The sequence below is a fragment of the Tenrec ecaudatus genome, chromosome 2 (genome assembly GCF_050624435.1).
Source record: "Tenrec ecaudatus isolate mTenEca1 chromosome 2, mTenEca1.hap1, whole genome shotgun sequence".
Lineage (NCBI taxonomy): Eukaryota > Metazoa > Chordata > Mammalia > Afrosoricida > Tenrecidae > Tenrec > Tenrec ecaudatus.
The window spans coordinates 228,241,529-228,260,848 of NC_134531.1; the positions used below are offsets into that span (position 1 = coordinate 228,241,529).

A 19,320-nucleotide genomic window follows, 5' to 3' on the forward strand; every position below is an offset into this window, starting at 1 on the left:
ATAACTTAGAAACTAGGATGATGTAACAGAATTTAGTCTTTTTTTCCCCTTTGTTTGCAAAATGATAAAGGATGTGGTAGAATTTAATATCCCTCTTTTTAAGTGTTTAGCCAAAAACCAAAAGTTAGGCAGCTGGAGCTTCCCAGCTTCTCCATGGGAGAAAGATGGGTCACTCTGCTTCTGTGAACATTGCAGCCTTGGAAACGCTGTGGGACACGTGTCCTCGGTCCTTCAGGGCCAGGCCTTTTCTTCCAGGGAAAAAGGTGCTGTCAGGGCTCCATTGTTGTGAGAATTACAGCCTAAGGAACCCGTGGGGCAGTTCTACTCTGCACTGTAGGGTCACTCTGAGTTGGAATTGATTTACCGACACAAAACAAGTAGTTCCCGCATGGAGCCCCGGAGTAGCTCAGACATTTTAGATCTCCACTACTAGCTCCACTACCAGCACATGTCTTGGAAGTTAGGCCTGGTGATCTGCTTCTGAAACGTCACGGCCGTGAAAACCCTGTGGCGCAGTTTGACCTTCACGTAGGGGGTTGCTGTTGGCCAGAGTCAACTCAATGACAATGAAAAACTACAGTAATTCCTCTGGCCAAACTGAGGGACCTAATTGGAGTTACCATTTTGCCTCTGATTGTATGATGTTTTTAAACTCTGAAATAGTATGCTTAAATAGATGTTTTCTAAAGGTATATTTCCTTCAAATGCTAACTTTGTAGCCACTATTTTAACTCATTTTATTGGGGGTGCATATAACTCTTATCATCATCCATCCATCCACCCATCCATCCAGTGTCAAGCACATTTGTACATCAGCTGCCATCATTTTCAAAGCATTTTCTTTCTACTTGAGCCCTTGGTATCAGCTCCTCATTTTTTCCCCTCTCCCCGTCCTCCCTCACAAACCCTTGATAATTTATTATATTTTCATGTCTTCCACTGACCATTGTCTCCCTTCACCTACTGTTCTGCTGTGTGTCCCCCACACACACCCCAGGAAGGGGTTATATTGTAGATCATTGTGATCGTCCTCCCTTTCTCCCCTCTATCTTCCCCCCACCTTCCTGGTATTGCCACTCTCATTATTGGTCCTGAGGGGTTTATCTGTCCTGGATTCCCTGTGTTTCCAGTTCTTATCTGTACCCATGTACATGCTACAGTCCAGCCGGATTTCCAAGGTAGAATTGGGGTCATTATTGTGGTGGGGAGGAAACATTTAAGAACTAGGGGAAAGTTGTATGTTTCATTGGTGCTATACGGCACCCTGACTGGTTCATCTCTTCCTTGTGGCCCTTCTGGAAGGGGATGTCCAATTGTCTACAGATGGGCTTTGGGTCTCCACTCCACACTCCCCCTCATTCACATTGATATGATTGTTTGTTCTGGATCTTTAATGCCTGATTCCTGATCCCATCAACACCTCATGATCACACAGGCTGGTGTACTTTGTTGCATCTCAGCTAGATGACTGCTTGTTTATCTTCAAGCCTTTAAGACCTCAGATGCTATATCTTTTGATAGCCAGAAACCATCAGCTTTCTTCACCACATTTGCACCCATTTGTCTTCAGCAATTGTGTTGGGAAGGTGAGTATCACAGAATGCCAGGTTATTAGAACAAAGTGTCCTGGCATTGAAGGAGCACTTGAGTAGAGGCCCAATGTCTTTTACATTAATACTTAACATATAAATATATGGACATAGATCTATTTCCCTATTGTTCTATATAAATATATTTACGTACCTGTATTTAGACCTCTATAAATGCCCGTTGCCTCCTAGTTCTTTCCTCTATTTCCTTTGACTTTCCTCTTGTCCCACTATCATGTTCAGCCTTCATTTGGGTTTCAGTATTTCCTCTAGGATACATTGCCCTTTATCAAGCCCTACCAGGCATTCTCTGCCCTCCTTGCCACACTTGTTCCCTTGCCCCTGGGTTTGTTAACACCCACTTCCTTTCCTCCACCTCCCCTTCTCCCAGGTATCCCTGGAACTGTTGGTCCCATCATTTTCTCCTCTGGATTGTTTATCCTGCCTATCTTATCTAGATAGACACACAGAGACAATAATAAGCACAAAAACAAGGCAGAGCAAAACCAAACACCAAAAGAAAACAAAACCAAGAAAAGAAAGCAACAACAACAACAACAAAAACTACAAGAAATGAAAAGCCTATAAATAGTTCCAGGTCTCTTTGTTGACCTTTAGGAGTGTTTTCTAGTCGAGTCTGATAGGGTGCCGTGCCCTGGCCCCAAAGTCCATTTTTGGTATTTCCCTGTGACTTTATGCTTTGATCCCCTTGTTGTGCTGCACGCCCTCAGTGTTTTGGCCCAGATTGGTGGGGTCACATCAAGCACAGTTCTTGTACTGTGCCTCTAGTGTTGTCCCTCATAGCAATATGGGTCAGTGAGGGATGTCTTGTCTCATGGTGGGGCCAGCCCTATGGTCCTCCCTATGCACTGGCTGCTCTGAGCAGGAATATCATCCTTGGGGCTTGGTGGCCAGGATATGTTCCACTCTTGCTCCTCCCCTCTTCATTTGCTTCTATTTGATCAAAGTGTCCCTCTCTCTAAACTGTAGCTTCAGTGTTGTCCTCTGAAGTGAATTCTTCTGCAGGGTGGGGGGATAGCTTCTATTTTTATAGTGTATCTTCAAATTCTATAATTGTCATTATGTGAGATTCGTAGTGAAAATCGGATCTATAAAGGAGGCTTTTTTAAACATGGAGATAGGTTTTACTAAAATGGCTTGAGTTTATAAATACTGTTTGTTTTTCGTCGATGAATTGTGAACAAGTTTTGTGGTGTTTTGATTTAACATTGCTTTTTTTTTTTTCAGGTCCCCTCCAGCAGTGCTGATGTCTCTTCTTAGCACTCAAGAGGACTTACTAGAAAATATTTTGGGATGTGTTTCTGTTGGACAGATAGTGACAATTAAGCCACTGAGTGAGGACTTCTGTTATGTTCTGGGATATCTCTTAACTTGGAAATTAATTCTGACTTTCTTCAAAGCTGCTTCATCTCAGGTAAATAATTATGTAATAACTTTAGTCTCATTTTTCCCTTCTCTTTTCATGGGGAAAGGAAAAAGAGGAGGAACTTTGTTATATTTTAATTTAGTCTCACCTGTCTAACTTTGATCTTTTGCTAAACTTATTCATATCATCACTTCCCTACTCCCTGTAGCCATACTTTGTTTGCTCACCCCCCTCTCTTGAACGTGCACGTTCTCTCTCCTCTCTCTCTCTCTCTCTCTCTCTCTCTCTCTCTCTCTCTCTCTCTCTCTCTCTCTCACACACACACACACAGTAAAAGTATTTATTCTCTGGAATGTGCTTGAATCGATTTTTTAAAAAAAATTCAATATAGTCCTTATACCCTTTAATTGTTAAACACAGTATTTATATCTTGAACCACAAAGTCAGTAGTTTAAAACCATCATTTGCTCTAGGGAGGAAGATGCGGCTATCTGTTCCTTTACAGATTAAATCTTGGGAAAACGCAAAGGGGAAGTTCTACTCTGTCCCATACGGTCAACTGTGAGTCAGATCAACTTGATGGCAGTGAGTTTGTGTTTGAGTGATTTTGTACTAATATTTTCAAAATATTAAGTTAATCTTGCAATTTTTTTCTTTAACTTCTAAGTCTCTTGTGGCAAATCTATTTGCAAATCAGTACTTAGAAAAAAGATGCTTTTACCTGTATAAAATTCTTCCTGTACATAAGGTGAAGAATTACATATAATTCAAACTATTCTGTCTAAATAGTAAAAATACATTTATAAATAATAGCTTATCCTAGCAACCTCTAGGTGTCTCTGTTGTCTCACATTTGAGAAGAAAGACCTCACCCCCCAGGAAGCGGCTGGAAAGACTTGTCCGGGGGTTTTTGTTTTCTCTGAAGACAGATTCCTACTTAAAGAGTTGTACTCAAATCTTGAGTAGTCTTCCTAATAGGTCATGAAATTTCTTTGTCAGGACAATGCAAAAAGACGTAGTTTATCATTTCTTGTTTAAAAGGTGATTAAACTTTGATGGCATTTTTTGTCTCGAGATTTTCAGAATTCTTAAATTCCAACTAATGTTGTTGGGGTCAATCCATTTCTTGGTACAGATATACCAGCCCATTGGCTGTTTACATTCGTAGCCCTAGATGTGAGTAATAGCCAACTACAGGGGCTATACGGATCTAGTTGTTAAAGAGATTCATTTTATTCCTTTTCTTGTCTGTCATTTATGTTTGGGATTTCAGCTCCCCTCCCACCCCACTGGATTATATATTCCATGAGCTTCAAGAACGTGTTGGGGTTTGACTTTTATTTTGTTTCTTTAAAATTGCTGATCTTTTAAAATTACAGTGGATTTAAGACTGTATATATAAGAATTTTGTTTTTTATCTACTAAAAACTTAGAGAAATGGCCATACATTATCTTTTTTTATTAAATGGAGGTAGAATTTGGGGGCAGGGCTGCAAAGTGTTTTATGGCACCATTTATTGAGCACGAAAATTTAGCTGAGCTCTTGATGGATAAACTAGAAAAACTGGTATAAAGAACATTTAAGAACTGAATTCTGAAACCAGGTGAAAAGAGATTTTAAGCTTGTTGTCAGGTGCTGTCAAGTCGGTTCCGGCTCTTGGCTGCCCTGCGTCCGACACGAGGAGACACTGCGCAGTCCTGCACCAGCCTCACCATTGTTAAGATGTGCCAGCCCACTGTGGCAACCACTGTGTCCGTCCATCTGGTTGCGGGCTGCCCTCTTTCTTGATGCCTCTCTACTTGACCAAGCATGATGCCCCTTTCCAAAGACTGGTCTCTCCTGATAACATGTCCAAAGTATGAGAGAGACACTTTCACCATTTTTGCCTCTAAGAGACTTCTGGTTGCACTTCTTCAAAGACATTTATTTGTTCTTTTGTTAGACCATGCTACTTTCAGTATTCTTCTCCAGCACCACAATTGAAAAGCGTTGATTCTTCTTTGGTCTTCCTTATTCAGTGTCCGACTTTCACATGCATAGGAGGCGATTGAAAATGCCATGGCTTGGGTCAGATGCACCCATCAAGATGTAACATCCTTGCATCTCATTCTTTCAAAGAGGTCTTGCACAGCAGATTTACCCAATACAATATGTCATTTGATGTTTTGATTGATGTTTCCGTGAGCATTAATTGTGGATCCAAGCAAGACAAAACCACTAACTTCAGTCTTCTCTCCACTTACCATGGTGTTACTTTTTGGTCCAGATGTGAGGATTTTGTCCTTGAAATTGAATTACAACCCATACTAAAAACTATAATCCATGATTCTCATCAGCACGTGCTTCAAGCCCACCTCACTTTCATCTATCAAAGTTGTGTCATCTGCACATGGTTAATAATAAGTCTTCCTCAATCCTTATTGCCACATTCTCCTTAATATAATTCAGCTTCTCTGGTTATTTGCTTCGCATACAAATTGAATAAGTTTGGTGAGAGGATACAACACTGATACACATCTTTCCTGATTTTAAATCATTAAAACTTTAATAGTTATGTTTTTTTAACACTTCTCCTAAACAGCCCCTAATAAGCCAATGAACAAAAGTGTGTGTTTTATAGCGTTCTTGAGATCTGTTTAATATACCTTGAAATTCACTCATGCAGAGTGTACAGTTTAGTGCTTTTAGCATATGCACAGAATTCTGCATCCATCATCACTGTCTAATTATAGAACATTGTTTTTGCCGTCACAATTTTTATTGAACATTTTAATGCAGTTTGACATATAATTCATAATATTGCAATTAAATTGTTCAATTATATTAAAATTATTGTTTAATCATCACCACAGTCAATTTTAGAACATTTTCTCATTCTTTTTATGTGTGTGTGTGTATGTGTATGTGTGTGATCCATGTGAGTTTATAGAGAATAGAAGCAATTTCAGGTTCTACAGTAAAGGGAACTCAAGCCAGAGTCTGCGGCACAGTTGTGGACTGCGGCCTGGCTGCTCCGGACCACAGTCCAGCTGTACTACATGGTATAGCAGCTGCTGGGAAAGAGCCCTTTTAAAAAAAAATATTTTATTGGGGGCACTTACAACTCTTTTATTTCAAAATGTTTTATTAGGGGCCCCTACAATTCTTATCACAATCCATGCATACATCAATTGTATGAAGCACATTTGTACATTCATTGCCCATCATTCTCAAAACATTTGTTCTCCACTTAAGCCCCTGGCATCAGGTCCTCATTTTTTCCCCTTCCTCATGAACACTTGATAATTTATAAATTATTTTGTCATATCTTGGCCTGTCCGACATCTCCCTTCCCCCACTTTTCTGTTGTCCATCCCCCAGGGAGGAGGTCACATGTAGATCCTTGTAATCGGGTCCCCCACTCCAACCCACCCTCCCTCCACCCTCCCAGTATCGCCACTCACGCACTTACAACTCTTGTTACAAGCCATACATCAGGTGTATCCGACATATTCGTACATATATCCCATTGTTCTTTTCTAGACATTTACTTTCCCTTGAGTCCTTGGGATCAGCTCACTCATTTTCCCTCCCTCCTCTTCCCACCCCCCAACCCTCGTGGCCCCTGGATAGATTGTACATTGTTATTTTCAAATCTCACTCCGACCGCTGTCCCCCTTTCCCTCTCGTTTCTGTTGTTCTTCCCCCTAACTGGGGGTGTATGGTTATGTGCCATTCATTGCAATTGGTGCCCTCCTCCCTCCCCACCTTTCTCCTTCTTTCTCCTACCCTTTTGGTATCTCTATTCCCATTCCTGTTCCTGGGTTCCATGTGTTGTGAGTTTTAGATTTTGCCCATACCTGTGTACATGCTCCCTTCTAGTCTAGATTGGGAAGCGGCACTGAGGTCATGATGGGGGGGGGTGTGTGAAGAGGCCTACAGGGAACAGAGGCGTATTGCGTGACCCATTAGTGCTCTACTGCACCATGATTGACTCACCCCCTCCCTGCCACCCCTCTGTAGGGGGATGCTCCATTGTCCATAGACGGGCTTTGGGTCTCTGCTCCAACCCCCCTCCGTTCTCACCAGTGCATTTTTGTTTGTTTGTTCACTGTTTATTGTGAATCTTCTGATGCCTGTTGCCCAGTCATAATGACACCTCACGATCACACAGGTTGGTGTGTTTCTTCCATGCGGGCATGTTACTTCACTGTTGGATGGCCGCTTGTTTAACTTTCAAGCCTTTAAGACCCCAGACACCATATCTTTTAATAGCCAGGCACCATCCTTTGTCTTCACCACATCTGCTTATACACCCATTTTGTCTTCAGTGATTGTGTGTGTGTGGGGGGGGGGGGGTGAGGGTGGGGGAGGGGTGGAGGAAATATAGCACATTTTAAACGTCTCAGAAAGAAACCACCTAACCTATTAAAAGTCACTTATCATTTTTCCCCAAACCACCAATCCCTGGCAGCCACTGTGTACTCTTCTAATATGGACATTTTACATGTATGACCTTTTTAAAAAAAATATGTGTGTCCTTTTGTGTGGGTGTTTTCACTGGCATATTTTCAAGGCTCATCCATATACTAGGGAGCCTTGATGGTGTAGTGGATTACACTTTGGGCTGCTAACTGCAAGGTCAGCAGTTCAAAACCACCAGCTGCTCCATGAGAGAAAGAAGAGGCTTTCTGTGCCCATAGAGAGTTATAGTCTCATTAATGCACAGGAGCAGTTCTACCCTGTCCTATAGGGTCACTGAGTTGGCATCAACTTGATGGCCTTGAGTTTGGCCTTTTATCTATATAGTAGCATGTATCCGTAGTTCATTCTTTCTTCTGGCTGATAATACTCTGTTGAACAGAGACACCACATTTTGTTGACCGGTGAAAGAGCCCTAGAGCTGCAGTGGGTTTATCCATTGGGCTGCTAACTAAAAGAGCTGTGCTTTGAACCCACCAGCCACTATGGTAGAAAGATGAGGTAGTTTGCTTCTGTGAAGATTTGCATCCTGAGATGCCCTAGATAGGGTGACTATGAGTTGGAAATGATATGATAACAGTGAGTTTGGGGGTTTGATATGTACAAATATGTGTGTGCCCGTGGAATTACTGGATCATAGATTTCTATTTTAAAATCCATTAATATGTGATGATGGGCTCTTGCCTTCAGCAGAAGACAGAACATTTCCCGTTGTGGTGAGACTGTCTTTTACTAAGAATGCTAATCTAATGCCCTGGAGAACTAGCATTCACCTAGAAGGTTTCTGAGGTTTATGCATGTTCTAACACCTACCAGCCATTCTGTCTATTCCTGAAACTGAATCTTGACAAATATTAAATCTGTGATAAAGAATCTACCCTTCTAAGTAAATAGAATCCATCAATAGGAACTAGTTATTTTAAAATTTTACCTTACCTCTAACTTCTATTTTTGATAATTCAAATTTATAAATAAGTTCAAAGAATAATTCAATATCCTTTCTTAGACTCACCAGCTGTTAGCATGTTGTTGAGATCGTTGGGTGCCATCAAGTCGGTTCTGGCCCATAGTATGCTGCTCCATTGCAAATACGTTCTCTGTATTTCCATTTTTTTCCTGCGAAATTTCAGACATTATGAAGTTTTTACCAAAGGTATTTTTATGTACATATTTTTTAAGAACAGGGACATGTTTCAACATAAGTGTAGTATAGCTATTATAATTAAATTGAATTTTGATGAAATAATACTACCTATTTTGCATTTCAATTTCAGTTACTTTAGCTGAACCAGTAATATTCTTTACAGTATACCCCTATCCCATTCCCTTATTTAGGATATATTCAAGGACCATGTTTGCATTTGCTAGTTGTATTTTAATTTTTCTAACCTAAAATTTTCCTAGCCAATTACTTTGTAGTCTGTCCTACAATTTGGATTTATTTGATTGCTTTTGCTTTTTGATGATTAGATTTTGAATAAATATTTTTGGCAAGAAGGACTGTCTGGACATCAGGTGGGGCCGTCAGGGTTTCCCTTTATGGATTTGTTTCCCTTTGGTTACTTGGAAAAGGCAGCAGCCACCAAATTTCCCTATTATAAATGTTCCTGGATTAGCACGTTAAATATCAGTTCTAAATGTTATGTGGTGACTCTTGTATTTGAGCATGTGTCTTATTCTTGGTTCCGGCACGTGGTGACCCTGTGGACAGTGGAAAGGAACAGTGCCCGATCCTTCCCATGCTCACAGTTGGGCTTGTGTTTGATCCCATCAATGCAGCCACTGTGTCAGTCCGTGTTGAGGGCCTGCCTCTGCTTTCGCCACCCTCCCAAAGCTGCTTTATGAAGCTTGATGACCTTTGATCTCTCCTGCTAACGTGCTCAGAGTCCCCGAGACAAAGTCTCGCCCACCCACTTCTAAGGATCATCGTGGCTGTACTTCTTCCCAGAGAGATGTTTGTTCTTGTGGCAGTCCGTGGTACTTGGGGTATTCTTCACCGGCACCATGCAGTGCAAATAGTGGCTTCTTCTTCAGTCTTTCTTTTTCAGTGACACTTGGAGGGCTCACACATGGCATCTTTCCATGACAATGAGATTAAAAAGAGCCTAACCCACAGGGGCTTTGTAGTATAGTGGAAGACATCATCTTGGAACAGTTACAAGGACCGAGTAACTGCAAAGTAAATTGGAACAATTGGAATTATTACTAGGCGGTACCAAAAAATAGCTTGTTCAAAGCTATGTATTTAAAGTTTATTTACAAAACAATCTTATTACCTTCGAAGTACTCGCCATTATACTTCAGACATTTGTCAAGTCTGCGATTCCATTCCTGGAAACATTTTTCAGACTCATCTGTTTGGATGGCAGACAGCACCTCCCTCGTTCCTTTCTCCATCTCGTCTACATCATGCAATCACTGTCCTTTCATGTCCCTTTGCATGGGTAGAAACAAATCACATGGAGCAAGGAAAGGTGAGTCAGGTACATGGAGTAAGAAAGGCATGCTGTGTTTTGCCCAAAACTGGCACACTGAGATGCTTGTGTGAGTAGGTTCATTGCCATGGTGACAAAACCAGTCTCCTGTCTCCAACAGATCAGGCCTTTTTTTGGTCGCACACTGTTAAGCAAGCTTTTTAGAACCTCTAAATAAAAAGTTTGATTAACAGTCCAAGTGCAGTACAAGTTGACATTTTTGTCCATTCAGTAAGTTGACGGACGTCCAGAATGAGGTTTGTCATTCATCAACCTTTTAACCTTTTTTGAAATGAGAAAACCACCTGTACACTTGAGTTTTTCCCATAGTGCTGTCCTTGTAAGTAGGGTTTGACTCACAGCGGTTCCTGCGGCATTTTTCCTCGAGCAGGAAACAAAATCTCAAAGCCATCTTCTGTTCTTAAATAGGCCAATCCCAAAAAAATGAAGTTAGAGTGAAACTGCTTTTAGGAAAAAAATCACTGACATAGTGAACACCGCTGGGTGCACTAATTCCGAGTGAGTTGTTTGATGCTCGCCTAGTGGGAAAATGTGCACTACCAAAGCTCTGCTTTGCCCAGAGCAATTCCGGTTTTAGATGGGGGGGTACCCCCTCGTATGTTATAGTCTCCCATTTTTTAAAAGAGAGAAGCCAGGAGTACATATCTATATTTTGTATGAAATATCTTGATTTATAAATTACTTTGAGAAGTCCCAAGGAACTCTGGTGCACAGTGGTTAAAAAATGCCTTACTTTTAACCTCAGGGTTGGCTTTGGGAATTTACACCTCACGATGCTGAAGGCAAAGGCGGCAGTCAGCTTTTGTAAAGATTACAGACTTGGGGACCTTGTGGAGCAGGTGGAACATACTTGGTGGCAGCTGACTTGGGTTTGGTAGATGAGAAGTCCCCAAGACATTTGGGACTACTGGTTTGTGTTCTGTGTCCTAAAGGGATGCTAGAGTTGACTAGCGGGTGGGGCCAGTCTCTATGGAAATAGGATTCGTTTTAAGCAGGAATGTGGAAGATTAAGGACAGCAGCATGACAGGAATGTGTGGAGGATGGAGGAGAGTGAGTAAGTCATCTCGGGGGAATGGTGAATTTTCTTGGCTTGAGCAGAGACTCCCGAGGAGGGGAGCTTATCAACAGGGAGACACTTTTAGAAAGATATTTGAAGCAAATGCCTAGAAATGAAGGGGTAGTGAAAACACCTGCTAGTGGCTGAGGTGAGGGAGCAGGGCCATGCAGGGGTGCCTTGGGGAAGTAAGAATGTGGACGGTAGAGGTGGCTTTTAGAAATTGCTTGTAGTCGTTCAGATTATGGCATTTGTGTATTAACGGCCCTTATACAATCCTCCCAGTGTTGGTTTGTTTTTATTTATTGCTCTTCTTGGCTTAATAGGGTTTGCTAACAAATCATTTGCTCTCCACCAGCTCCGGGCTCTCTATTCCATGTACCTTCGGAAAACAAAGAGTTTGAATAAGTTGCTGTATCACCTGTTCAAGCTTATGCCTGAAAACCCCACCTTTGGAGAGTCAGTTCTTGAGTTCCCAAATAAGGACCCTAAAACGTTCTTCACTGAGGAGCTCCGTTTGAGTATCAGAGGTCAGTACACTGTGTGTTTGGGTCTTTCTAGGCGACTGGGCTCAGACATGGCCCTGGAGGAGTGGCCAATACCCCCAAACGTGGGCCCTGGCTACAAGAAGCCCTGGGGTTGAAATGGAAGATATTTTTATTCTTCTTTAAATACAGCACATCATTAGGTCTTTGGATAAAGTTGTGAAGAATTCAGTTAGTTTTTGAAGCTTAATGTGTTGAAGCTGTTATCTTTAATAGTAACGCAATGTCATTTCGTTATTTAATAATTATTTAATAATGTGTTGTAGGCTTGGAAGTAAGTTGTCTTCAGCTGGGCAAACGCAGCTTGAAAGTGTGGGGAAGCTAGTACTCTAAGAGTCTTGTTTCTTTCGTGTGTTTGTGTCAGGAACGGTGCCTCTGCTAGTGAGTGATTGCAAATGATTTTCTAAGGAAAATACTAATACTGGTGTGTTACTCTATGTAAGAAATACATGTTACTAAGAATTTCTTTTTTCCTCAGAAACAGCAGCTCTTCGTTACCAAATTCCACACTTGGCGTGCTCAGTGTATCACATGACATTAAAGGACCTGCCCGCTATGGTTAGATTGTGGTGGAATAGCAGTGAGAAACGTATTTTTAATATTGTAGATAGATTTACAAGCAAGTATGTCAGCAATGTGCTTTCTTTTCAAGAAATAACTTCTGTACAAACAAGTCCACAACTCTTCAATGGCATGACGGTTAGTATTTGCTCAGTCTTCTCTAGAAAAGTTTTTTGAATATTGGTTATACCTTACATTGTAGGGAATATCATCACAAAGCTGTAGCTCCTGGTTTAGAATTTGTAGGAACCTTCTGTTCTATTTTCTATATTTTACATGTTAAATTCCTAAGACTACACCACCTTTTCAATCGAGGCTTTAAGTAATTTTGAGATTTAACATGCTCAACCAGATAGTTCATACATTTAGTGAAATACTTACCAGATGCCAGGCACTGTGTGCCAACTATCTGAAAATTGAACAGGTTACTAGGATTGGATTACTGTCCTATAGTGGCATCAAATCTAACCGGGCAGAGGCTGGTGTGGATGTTGTTTTACATTGAGAACTGGAAAGTCACGTTAAGAGACAGCATGCTCTGGGATCAGACTGAGAGAAGGTTATATCTAGCTGAATAGGTTAGTGAGACTTCCTGGAGGAATGTTTCATTGCGATGGACAGGATTTTGTTTGGTGAAAAATGAGGGGAAAGGTATTTAATACAGAGAAAATAGTGTGGCCAAAACAAACATGGGACCGAGAACAGAACTTTTATAACTGCTTGAAACATGATACATTAGTAAGTATTCACATTCCTTAGGATTCCTGAAGTAATAGTCAAGTCAGAAGACTGCTTGAGTGATGAGTTAGGGCCATATTAAGAAAGGCCTCTGATGATAGCCTAAGATAAACGATCCTGGGGCTGTTGGGAGAGAGACTGGACTCAGATGAAGAGGGAAGACCCCTTGTTCAGCTGCTGTGAGTCGGAGTGGGGTAGTGCCCGTGGGATTGTGAAAGGACAGAGATGAGTAAGATTTCTTGGTAGTTAGCTAAACTTGCAACTCGTTAATATCTGTGATAAAGGTGGAAGGAGGAATATGAGGGAACATTAATAGAATTAGGGTTTTAATTCATACATGCATAGTTGGGGTTTTTTTTTTTTTCAGTTTTTAAACAGAGCTCTGTGATCAGTGGATCAACTCAAACGGCTCAACTCGCTGCCATCAAGTCGATGCCGACTCATAATGACCCTACAAGACAGGGTAGAATTGCCCTGTGGGTTTCCGAGGCTGTAACTTTTATGGGAATAGAAAGCCTCATCTCTCTCAAAGAGCAGCTGGTAGTTTTGAATTGCTAACCTTTTGGTTAGTAGCCCAAGTGTAACCCCTATGCCACCAGGGCTGCAGATAAGTTCCCTCCATAATTCACTCGTTTTAGTCCTATCAGCCCCCCACCCCCGACACACACTCCCAAAAGATACTTTTTGTGCTATAGGAAAATATGAATTTGAGGACAAAGATATTAAATATCCAATTTTCAACAAAACTCAAATGGATTTGGGAAATGTCCCAAATCACTGGCTCTTTCTTTTCAAGTTTTTGAAAATACTGTTGCACATAAAACAATCCTTTTTAGATTGATCAAGCCTTTGAGGGAAGTTGGGAAAGACTAGAGAAATGGAAACACCACCTCCAGTCGTCTATAGACCTAGAAGGAAAACACACGAAGAAACAACGTAGCTTCACATTTTCCTATTTTTGTTTAATAAAAATTATTTCTATGAAATAATAATTATTTCAATACTGTGTGTCTTACTTTAAGGTGATGCTATATGGTTTTTACTCTGAAAGTGCGAAAATCTGAAGAATAAGTTTTTAAAGGATGATAACTTATGTCTTGAGTATGTTGCATTTGCAATGTCTCAAAGTCACTATAAAATATGCCAGGCATTTAAAGCTTTGTATTAGTAAGTCCCTCATATCAAATAAATAAGTTTGTCTCTGTATTTTCCTTGAGTGAAAACTTGGGTGGCTAATAGTCTGTCAAATTACTGTTTAATGGAAAAAGGAGGTCCGTTTCTGGGAGGGGAATGACTTTTCGTGTGTTGCAGGTGAAAGCTCGAGCTAGCACTCGAGAAGTAATGGCTACGTATACAATTGAGGACATCGTTATTGAGCTCATAATACAACTCCCTTCCAATTACCCCCTGGGCTCCATCACGGTGGAGAGCGGGAAAAGAGTGGGAGTCGCTGTGCAGCAGTGGCGGAACTGGATGCTGCAGCTGAGCACTTACCTCACCCATCAAGTAAGTGTCTGCGTACAAGTGTGCCTTTTCAAACCAGCGAACGCCTGATGGTCCCCGATTTGAACAGGCAGTAAAACCGCAAAGGTCTCTTCCTGCAGAAAACAGATGGCGTACAGATGGCTATTTCCTTAGATAATCACAGATGCATGCCTGCATGGCTTGGACCTGCCAGCTCAGCTTTGATTTCTAAACCTCATTCTCTGGTGCTGGAGAGGAATAGACTTGGCTTCACTGACCCTGAGGATGTAGGACAATCCATGTTGTGTGCTGTGAAGTCTACCTCCAACTCACAGTGATTCAGTGACAAAGTGAAACGCCCTTGAGGATTTCCTGGGCTGTAATGTTTACAAGAGCAGATCACTAGGCCTTTTCGGAACCTCTGGTGGGTTAGAACCACTGACCTTACCATTAGCAGGTGGGTGCTAAGCTGGTGTGCCTCCTAGGCTCCTTATTAAGGAAATTATCTGAGAGTGACCCTTTGTGTGGAGCACTGGACTAGAGAATGTCTTCTGAGCTACTTTCACTCTTACATTTCACCTCTCTCCTTTGGTGAGAGCCATCTCAGTACTACAAAGCATTTGACCATTAAAAAATTATAGATCATTTACAGTTATATACATATACCCACTGTACCATCTCACGAGTATTCAGAGGTCAAGAAGAATTCTATTAAAGCAAACGTATCCATCAATATTGTAAAGCTGGTATAAACCAGCAGTTGAGAAGGCGAGATAATTAGTTTCATCATTGTCACTTAAAACTCAGCAATGCTGATCTAAAAGATTTAATTATTAAAAAGAGATCATCAAACAAGATGAGACTTCCAAGTATTGGTGCAGAAGCCTTTCTTTTAAGTCTGTCTTAAATGGAGAAAAAGGAACCTTGGTGGCTTAGTGGGCTACACATTGGGCTGTTAACTGCAAGGTTAGCAGTTCAAACCCACCTGCCATTCTGTGGGAGGAAGACGAGGCTTTCTGCTCCTGTAAAGATTTAAAAAAACAGCCTAGAAAACAGTTCTCCTCTGTCCTAAAGGGTCACTATGAATTGAAATGGACATGGTGTCAGTGGGTTGCGTTCCAGTTTTGAGTTAATGGAAAAAATTACTTCTGGTTCCTAAAATTTGGGAGGTAATTTTAACAATCAATATTCAAAGCCTAGAAGATCATGAGCTTAGCCACGCACATTTCTTCTTAGAATTGTAACTCTGCTTTCAAAATGAGTCAGATGTAATGCAAATCATAATAGTGATGGTGTGTAGTGTATACTGATGGACATTTCTGTTTTCTTCTTGTTAACAGAACGGTAGTATTATGGAAGGCTTAGCATTATGGAAAAATAATGTCGATAAACGTTTTGAGGGTGTTGAAGATTGCATGATCTGTTTCTCAGTCATTCATGGTTTCAACTATTCTCTTCCAAAAAAAGCCTGTAGAACATGCAAGAAAAAGTTCCATTCAGCCTGTTTGGTAAGTCTGCAGAGAAACGAATATTCTAAATATTTTATGTATATTGCATGAGCAGTCCTCCAAGAACTCATGGAAAAATGGAGTTACAAGGTAATGGAATTTTCTCATGAACTTTTTGAAAGCCCCCTCATCTGTGTAAATGAGGACCTGTCCTGTGTGTTCTCATTTAATCTCAGGCCAGCCTTATGTGGTAGGAAAGAGTTTTAATTTCCATTCCTAGAAAAGGGACCCAGCCTTTCAAAGGTCAAGCAGGCTGCTGGGCATTTTCGACCTAGTAAGTGGTTGAGCCCTCTGGGATCCTAACCCTTTGCTCTTTTGATGCCATACTGGAAAGCAAGTTGCCCTGTGATGTGTAAGGACGTTGCTTCCTCACTTATCTTGATGGTGGGGGATAAGCGCCTAGATGGAAAGAATCACACTGTCACCTTTGGAAGCAATGCTCGCCGGTTCTGGCTTGAGAACTAAACAGAGAGGGCAGGTATTTTGTGTTCTTATTTTTTTTTTCACTTGATTGATTTAAAGTTATTTTAGATGTATGCCTTTAAGGTACCAGCTTTTAAAATCCTTTTAACGTGAAAACCTTTTTCTTTTTCAGTACAAATGGTTTACATCTAGCAACAAATCCACTTGTCCACTCTGTCGTGAGACCTTCTTCTGAAATAGTTGCCTTTCTCCCCACTGGAAGTGAACCACGAAGTAAATCAAGTAAAGATATTGGATTTGGATCCATCTTAAAAAAAAATGTTAATGTGAAGAAGCCAGTGAGCATTACTTTTAAGTAGGAGGTTCTCTGGAAAATTATTTTGGTTAATATAATGATTCTGAAATCAGACTTACTTATCTTTAGATTGCTTTGTAAGCAAAAGGTTTGGAAACCTTTTCTGTTACATAAGAATATTACGTATTTGAGAGAAAATAATATTTATATTAATAGTTTAATCTCTTTGTATATTTTAAAATAAATATGACAAAGCCCTGAATTACAGAATGAGAATTTGTTAAAGCATTATACCAACTATATTAGGCTGGTAAATCTGTTTAGTTTGTTGGTCTGTGTGGTAGAAAAGGCCAAGTGGAGCAGAATAAATTGAAAGGGGTAATGATTTATGTCTACAGATATTTTAAGACTTGTTATTTATTAGTTTGACAACAAAAATAATGAGGAATACTCTGATATTTGTAGATTTTTTTTAATTATAAAAAGGACTAAGCTACTTAGTATGATTTACCATGAGCTATTTAAAGCATGTCTGACCATCCTATGTAAGAAAGTGTAAACTGACTTTAAGATGCCTCCACTGATCAAGGGTTATGAAATTTAGAAAATGACATTCATGACACTGACATGTTGGCTTGTGAAAGAAGAATTCCCATGTACTAGTGAAGTGTGAATTGCAAACTGGTCAGTGAAATTATTTACTCAGTTTGAATGAGTCCCTAGGGGGTTAGAATTTGAGAGAAATAGAAATCAGATTATTTTAATTTCATGAAGGAGAGAGGTAGTCATCCCTTTAATGAGAACTAAATGAATATTTCTGAAACATAAGATGTAGTGGAAAAAACGCCAAATTTGTACCTGTTGTAGAAAGGCTTCAATTCTGTATGGAAGTTTTTTTCTATTAGTGGCCAAAGTTAACACTAACTAAAGGATTTATGGTAGCTAATTCAGCCTTCGGAAGTGAAAGTTAATGATTTTTTTAAGTTAATGATCTTAATAGTAAGTAAGATTCCATATACTGGGCTGAAGAAGTGTGGCCGCACACCTGTCATTTGCCACAGTCCTGTTGCCCTTAATATTTGTGCCCAAAGTGTAGACACGTAGACATTTGGAATGTGGAATACTTTCACGGTAGTCTTCAGTTTCATGGGAAGTATTAGCATCTGTCATAGCTAGGTTACTTGAGATCAACTGCTTATCTCTGTTGCAAATGTTTTATTGATAAAAAGCCACTCATGTTAAATAAAATTACTGCTTACCATCAACTGGGTAAAATGACTGTTATTGAAATATTACAAACAAGGTTAGAGGATTGCAGTCAAGGTGACTACTTACAGATCTGTAGTGTCCAACCCCTTTTGTCTCCTCATTTTTCTGTGTAGTATTTATTATCTCCTAGCTTTGAGGCTCAGAGCCCGTCAATGAAGAACAGATAGCAAAATTCTACTGCCTCTTCTTAGTACTCGCTCAGTGTCTCTGGCCAGTATAACAGCCCCGAAGGATGTTGTTACTCCCTCGGGGCAGCTTCCCCCACCCCCATCTTAAACATGGTTTTATAATAAGGCGTTGTTGATAACTTTTCCAATATTGGTACTTGGTGTCTGACCTAATCCCCAAGTAGAAAAGCAGGGGGAGAATGGGCATTGCGTTCCACATTGGTATTTAGGGCACGGGGTTCCTGAGGAGACCTTAGTATGAAGTGCTGTGCCTACTCTTCATTCTTCGAATTCTCTAAGATTTGCAAGTGTAAGTGTAAACCTTGTTACCGTCTGTATGGTAAAGAAAAGCTTTCCAAAGTGACTGAAATTCATATCACCACATTAAAGTGTTCCTTATGTAGTGTTGACAACATTAAAAAAAGGGTAGCATGCCTTGGAATTTTTACATAAGAACATTTCGGGATTGCATGAGATGAAAAGCCCATTGGCAAATTATTAATTTCGAACCCTAAATTAAATTCCAAATTTTAAATTTTGCTTTAGATTTCTCTTTATTCGCAAATGTATGTGTTCAAGTTTATGTGATTTAATGTTAGTACTTCATAAATGTTGTGGTGTGCCTATTTGTTTGATTGTTATGCCATATGTGCCCATTAAGAATTTTTTTAATTGCAAATATACTGAAAAATAAGAATAATATGAAATGTCCTTGTACTCATCACAAACTTCTTTGCCATATTTGCTTCTGGTTTTTAAAGAAATAAAATACTACTATTTTGTATTCTTCCCTGACCCCATTCTTTTCCATCCCCCTTTAAACAAAACTCATCCAGCACCGTCAAGATTCTGACTCAAAGGGACCCTAACTAAGTAGGGATCCCAAGACTGTAAATGTCTACAGGAGCATACTGCTTCATCCCTCTCCCGTGGAGGGACCCAAGTGTGAACCACCCACCTTCCAGTGAGCAGCCTGAGGCTGCACCTACAGAGCCGAGAGCCAGCAGGACTCCGTCCATCCTTCCCTGGAGCTTACCACGATTTCTTGGAAGTTCCTCAGAAAGGCTGCGTTCTTTACCACCTGTGTTTATATCCGTAAATGTGTGGGAAAGTATCTCAAAGTTTACAGGCATGTACGTATGTAATCACTTGTAATCTGCTGCGGCGCTTTCTCACTCTGTAAATCTGCTCCCCGTGAGCCATCAGAGAGACCCATTACAGTTCTCAGCTCTTCAGTTTAGCGAGGTTTCCAACCCCAGTCTTCTAGAGCAAGTTCCATGGCTCTCTGAGATGTGGTTTCCATGTTCAAAATACCACTTATAGTGACAGCATTAAGACTGCCACCACCACCAGTTCTGAGGC

The 19,320-nt window shown here is 40.5% G+C and overlaps 1 protein-coding gene across 1 annotated transcript in view; it reads left to right on the forward strand.

Annotated features, from left to right (window-relative positions):
* Positions 1-18,686, forward strand: part of LTN1 (listerin E3 ubiquitin protein ligase 1) — an 81,186-nt gene extending 62,500 nt beyond the window's left edge. The window contains exons 25-30 of the mRNA XM_075542388.1: positions 2,838-3,024; positions 11,347-11,518; positions 12,012-12,232; positions 14,144-14,338; positions 15,637-15,804; positions 16,400-18,686. Of these exons, the coding sequence (XP_075398503.1) occupies positions 2,838-3,024; positions 11,347-11,518; positions 12,012-12,232; positions 14,144-14,338; positions 15,637-15,804; positions 16,400-16,462 (1,006 nt within the window). The 3' untranslated portion in view covers positions 16,463-18,686. The remainder of the gene's footprint in view (positions 1-2,837; positions 3,025-11,346; positions 11,519-12,011; positions 12,233-14,143; positions 14,339-15,636; positions 15,805-16,399) is intronic.
* Positions 18,687-19,320: the final 634 nt, after the last annotated feature.